The 6,387-nt window shown below is 51.6% G+C and overlaps 1 protein-coding gene across 1 annotated transcript in view; it reads right to left on the reverse strand.

Moving 5' to 3' along the window:
- The window catches only part of RPS16 (ribosomal protein S16), a 2,776-nt gene extending 651 nt beyond the window's left edge, over positions 1-2,125 (reverse strand). The window contains exons 1-2 of the mRNA XM_015569278.1: positions 1,997-2,125; positions 1,750-1,864 (exon numbers count right to left, since the gene is read on the reverse strand). Coding sequence (XP_015424764.1) covers positions 1,750-1,864; positions 1,997-2,044 — 163 coding nt within the window. The 5' untranslated portion in view covers positions 2,045-2,125. The remainder of the gene's footprint in view (positions 1-1,749; positions 1,865-1,996) is intronic.
- Between the last annotated feature and the right edge of the window lie 4,262 nt (positions 2,126-6,387).

Consider the following 6,387-nt stretch of genomic DNA (forward strand, 5'->3'; position numbering starts at 1 on the left):
GGGCGACTGAGCCACTTCATTGAGCATCCTTCTCTCTCTTCATGTAGCTTCTGCCACCACTGACCTCAAACTACTAGTGGCCGTGGGAGGGTTCAGCTATCACTACACAGCCAGGAACAGGAAGGAATGGAAGACCAATGAGATTGTTCAAAGCAACCTAAGCAGGCAACCTCCCTGCATCTCAGATTCCCCATCTCAGACTGGTTCTTAGACTTCTGACTTTTAGCTCAATAGTAAGGAAACCTTTGCTGCTACCAAAGCTGCCTCAAACAACAAAAGGCACTCTAGGGCTCTATCAGGTGCCTTTTCTGGGTTCCCTACCTGAGTTCTCCATCCTCTCTTTGAGCCCCATAGATTTCCAAAGGAATTACAACCACACTGTAATGTGTGCCACACCCTCATTTTGCCAGGCATAAGTATCTTTCATGTGCTTGGACACATTTATTTTACCGACTTTAGGTCTCAGATCACAGGTCTCCCTTCAAACCGCCCCCCATCCTGCCCTGACCCACTCAGATGCCAGAATCCTTGCCTGGGTCCCCCCATCCCAACTCCAAATACTCTGGGAGTAGTGCCTGGTATTAGATCCATTCTGTTTCCCCCCAGTAGACCAACAGCTCTTTGAGGGCAGGGCCTGGGGCCTTCTGGATCACTGTTGTCCCCAGCACTCAGAGGCTGTGCATACAAAGCCTTCAAATAAGCTGAAAGAGTAAACCACAATACGTAATGTCTGCTATACCGAGTATCTTAGACCCTACCTCTAAATTCTAACTAACCCCGATGTGTGGATGTTATTCCTTACATTTACAAGTAATAGACTTTATGGAAGATATTCTAATTTATCCTCACAACAGCCCTTGAAGGTAAAACTTATCCCCATTTTTTTTATGTGCCTCAGGCATGAAACAGCTCTGGCCACCGACACAGGCATCAAGCTAGGATGAACTAAGGACTGTAGGTCTGCTCTGCCCCTGACTGATATAAGAGCAATACCACCAATCAGGTGTCTCCTTGCCCATTGCCAGGGGGTAAACTTACCCCCATTTTACAGATGATGAACTCAACCACGGGAGAGTAGTTAGTTGCCTCAACATAGGCTATCAGAGACAGAAATCACACTCCAATCTCAAAGAAACTGAGGCCCCAACAGAGAGGAGCCCCTTCTCAGCCAAGCAAAATAAACCCAAATTCCATTCCTGTTCTTTTAAATCTTACTGAGTACCTACAAAGTCCAGAGGAGTGGAAACTGTTATCCCTCATTAACTAATTTTGAGAAAACAGGCCAAAAAAACCCTGGTAATGCTCTTGTCTCTTGTCCCCAATTGAGTGGGCTTCCAAATATCCGTTTTCAAAGCACCTTCTCAATCTTCAACATTCACTTTTTTTATTAAATTTATTGGGGTAATATTCGTTAATAAATTGTTTCAGGTGTACAATTCTGTCATCTGCACATCAGACTGTGTGTTCACCACCCCACGTCGTCTCCTTCCATCACTATTTATCCTCCTTTTACCCTCTTCTTCCTCCCCCTGTAATCATCCAGGTTTTCCCTCACTCTAAGCTCTTATCACATCTTCTGTACCCCAAACCCACACCATCGCCAAATACCCCATTTTTCTGATCCCAATTCAGCTTCTAAACATCCCTGTTGATACCAGATTCCTCAGCTTCCAAGATCAACGAACTCCAGGAACCTGCTTATTTCAACATCTCTGTCCACAGTCCCCCACTCAACCCAAACGCCCGTCGTCGGTGCCAGCACCTTGTACTGAAGCGTCCGCGGCTCGATCATCTCCAGGGGCCGTCCGTTCACCTTTATGAGGCCGTTGCCCCGTTTGCAGTGCGCCACGGCTGTGGCCGTCTTCTACAGAAAGCGAGGGGAGAGACGAGGGCCACGTGAGTCCACGGTTCCGGCTCCCGTGTGGGCCCAGGAACCTGCCATCGACCTCTTCCAGACCCCGGCTTCCCCGACCCCTCTCCCCGGCTCCCGGCCCACCTTGCGTCCGAAGACCTGCACAGACTGCAGAGGACCCTTGGACGGCATGACTGCGGGTGTGCACAGAGATCCTCACCGCGTGGCGCCGACACCGGAAAAGGGAAACGCGGGGCCACCCCGGCGGCTTTACAGGGTGTGCGCAGGCGCCTTGAGCACAGCGTCGCGACGAGGAGCTTTACGGCTGTGGCGGCGGGAGGGCGGATCCCACGAGCGGTGGGCGGGACCTGGAACGGAAGGGGCGGGACCTGAAGGGTGTAGTGCAGCCAAAGAAGGGTGAGGAGCACACGCCGTGCTTCACATCTTCAGCCCTCATCGGTCACAGCCGGTTCTCATTTGCATGCCGGTCTTCACTAATCTCCCTCCTCCTACCCCAACGAACACCGATCCCAAGCCCCCGGTGAAGAGGCCCTTCTTAACCCTCCTCACCCGCAGACTTCCTCCCCAAAGCCTCCCCCACCAGAAGCTCCCCTCCGGAGCCGGCAATCAGTCAGGACTCCCACGGTTGTGGATTCAGAGTCCTCCTACCCGCTGGAGCCCACCTTGGAGAGTCCTCTCCCAGAGTCCTTTTCCTCCTGGAGGCCCCTCCCCTAGAACCCACCTTTCACCAGGGTCTCCTCTCCAGAATCCTCTCAGAAGTCCACTCCCCTGCCTGCCTCTTGTGGTCCTTCACTCTGGATTCCTTTCCCTTCATCTCTCTCCACTCAGGGGCTTTCTCCCCCATCATTCCCCCCACAATCTCCTCAGAACCCCCTCCTCCGGAATCTCCCTTTCCCCTAATACACGAACCAACCCCCTAACAGGGGTGGGCAAACTTTTTGACTCGAGGGCCACAGTGGGTTCTTAAACTGGACCGGAGGGCCGGAACAAAAGCATGGATGGAGTGTTTGTGTGAACTAATACATGTTAACACTGCTGCTGGTGAAGGAGCGGAGGGGAGAGCAAGAGAACCCTCCGCTCTTTCGGCCCCACCGGCCGGATAGAACAGCCAAACGGGCCAAATCCTGCCCGCGGGCCATAGTTTGCCCACGGCTGCCCTAGAATCTCCTTTCACAAAATCTTCCTCTCTCTCAGAGCCCTCTCCCTCAAAATCGACCATCCTTAAGAATTTATTTTCCTTCAGAGCCTCCTTTCCCCAGCAACCGGTGTCCTTGGAATTCCTCTCCCAGAATCCTCCTTTCCTTAGAGACCTGCCTCCGGAATCTCCCTCTCAGGCTCCCTACCTGGAATCCCTAGATCATCTCCCCGTTCTCTGCCCCCAGGCCTCTCTCCACAGAATTTTCCAGCCCCAGTGCCCCCCGCCCCCACCCCCTCCCATCTGAGCAACCTCAGGAGGGGGTCACTTGCCTTGTTCCCCCCACTCAGGATGCTCCCTTCCCAGCCAGGAGGCTCCTCTAGGCTGTGTGGAGGGAGCCCACTGTTGCCTCAGTTTCTCTGGCAGCACTGGGCCTCCGGTCCAGGGTTCAAAGGGGTGTGGTAATTCACCTTTTGCCTTGGAGGCCTGAGATGAGGCAGAGGTTGGTGGGCCTAGAGTCCAGCTCCAAAAGGGTGAGAGAGTGAGAGGGAAAGGGGCAGGAGGAAGGGAGCACCCACAGCATGACCTGGAGGGACACACAGACATAACAGCCCTAGAGAGGACAGGCACACGTGGAGCAGAAAGACAGGGGCCAAGGGAGGAGAGGAGGTGAAAGGAGACACCTGTCAGTCAGAAAAGACAAGCGATGGAGAGTCCGAGACAGAGGCCAAACCCTCAGAAAGAGACAGACAGGGACAGGCAGGCACAGAGATACAAGATCCGTGGGACAAGTAGAAGCAGAAAGGAGAGCAAAGACGCCTGTTATGCACCTTCAGACACGGATAAGGCCTGGCACAGGATGCCCACACTCACACCACACGCTACTATCTTATGGGCCCGTTTGGGAGCGGAGGAGGCTCCAAACTCTCCAGGCTGATCCTCATGTACTAATCAAGTCTCCTATCTCCCTGGGGGCGGTGGGGGGGGGGTCAGTAAGCCCCCTGACTTAGGCCCTCTCTACTCTAGAGTCACAATCTCCCCCTGCCTCTTGGAGAGCATTCCCTGAGTATCTGTGGACTGAGTGGAGCTGGACAGGGAGGGAATGGGGCAGTTCCCTTCTCCCCCTCCAGTCTTCCAACTTGCTCCCTCTCTCTGTACCTCTTCTGGGACCCTCGGCCACGGGACCAGAGAAAGCCTGGGGATAGGCAGGGTGCCCATGCGTCCTCTCTGGATCATTCTCCTGCTGGTAAGGCCTTCAGGGGGCCCAGGACCACCCCTCTGTCCTCAGGAGCCTTTCTACTTCCTGGTTGCCATCATGAAGATGCTGGGGAGGAGCAGGAGGGGAGAGTCAGCAGTCGGGCAGGGAGGGGAAGCAGGGGCATGTCTGAGGAAGCTCAGGCTCTCCCACTCCAAGATCTGATTCTCCTTCCTACCTCAGAATTGTAGTGAAACAAAAATGATGGCAGTCTCCACACCCCAGATGATCTCTTGGTGAGTATTTCATTAGCTTCTTAGTGAAGTTGGAAGTTTAGGAAGAATCCACTAGGCTTGGAAGACATGACTGTTAGTGGCAGAGGCATTGGCGCTAGTGTTCTGGGTGTCCAGTCCATGACCCAGCCCCAGTCTTGACAAATATATTTTGTTCACTGCTGTCTCTGAAGTCTAGAACAAATAATGATGACGATTATAGCTACACGTAAATAGTGTTTACTCTGTGCCAGATACTAGTCTAAATGCTTTAAGTATATTAGCTTATTTAACTCTTCACACTGATCCCAAGGTGGACAGGGCCATTGTGTGTGTGTGCGTGCGCCTTGTGTGTATGGATGTGAAGGTTGTACACTGCACAAGGATCCCACATACACAAGGACAGTATTCACATCCTGGACATAGTAGTCAATTTTCAGCAGATGGCAGTAAATATCTCTTTTTTTCTAACAAAATAGCACTTGGACATGTTTTAAGGAATGGATGTCCTTTTCTAACTTACACAGGTACAGTATGGGCTAGTGTCAGCCCTCAAAATAGGGATTATTGCCCAGCCGGCAGAGCTCAGTGGTTGAGCGTCGACCTATGAACCAGGAGGCCACAGTTCAATTCCTGGTCAGGACGCATGCCCAGGTTGTGGGCTTGATCCCCAGTGTAGGGCATGCAGGAGGCAGCCGACTAGTGACTCTCATCATTGATGTTTCTCTCCCTCCCTCTCCCTTCTTCTCTGAAATAAATAAAACTTTAAAAAAAAATAGGGATTATTCAGAGCTCCCTTTTACGGATGAGAAAACTGATACCTAAAGAGGTGAAATGGACTTGTTCCAGGCCAGAAGTCAGAAACCTTGGGGGTGGGAATTTGGGATCAGGCCTTGCCCAGAGACACCAAGTCACTCTGTCCCCACAGGTGTGTCCTGCTGAGACTCCAAGCTGCTTCTGGCTGGAGCTATGTTGGGTTTGAGGAGGGCCCATCCGTGGGGACTGCTGCGTTCAGGCTACAGCAGCAGCTGGATGCCCTGGGGTCCCGGCTGTGGGTGACAGCCACGGCCCTTGTCCACCTTGTGAAGACTATCCTCAGAGACCAGTCCCTCTTTTCTTGGCCAAACTCTTGGAGTTATTACAGGAAGCTTGTGCTTAGGACCTGCCCTCAGATAAGCCTTAAAGGACAGACTCCCTGGTACCAAACCCTAAGCCTTCTCCTTCTAGACCAGAGATGCCCCTGGAGCACTAGAAGCCAAGGGGGAGAGGAGAGAAGATGGGAAATATGATGAGATCTGAAGCCTGAAGCTTCTGACCTACTGGAGCAAGAGATTGGATAACTGGCCGCACCTGTCACTGTTCTGCCTCTTTCACATACTCCCTCCTCTCGTATTTTGTTAAAAATCAACCTTATTGAGATATAATTTTTTAAAAATATATTTCTTTATTGATTTCAGAGAGAAAGGAAGAGGGGGAGAGAGAGAAACATCAATGATGAGAATCATTGATCGGCTGCCTCCAGCAGGTCCTCTACTGGGGATCGAATCTGAAACCCAGGCATGTCCCCTTGGCCGGAATTGAACCTGGGACCCTTGAGTCCACAGCCCAACGCTCTAGCCACTGAGCAAAACCAGCTAGGGCGAGATACAATTTATATAGAGTGAAAGGCACCTGTTTTAAGTGTATGGTTCAGTGCATTGTTGTTTTTTTAAATCCTCACTGAGGACATTTTTTTCCATTGATCTTTATTTTATTTTATTATTATTATTTTAAAAAATATATTTTATTGACTTTTTTTTACAGAGAGGAAGGAGAAGGAGAATTAGAAACATAGATCAGCTGCCTCCTGCACACCCCCCACTGGGAATGCGCCCGCAACCAAGGTAAATGCCCTTGACCGGGATCGAACCGG

The sequence above is a fragment of the Myotis davidii genome, unplaced genomic scaffold (genome assembly GCF_000327345.1).
Source record: "Myotis davidii unplaced genomic scaffold, ASM32734v1 scaffold825, whole genome shotgun sequence".
Lineage (NCBI taxonomy): Eukaryota > Metazoa > Chordata > Mammalia > Chiroptera > Vespertilionidae > Myotis > Myotis davidii.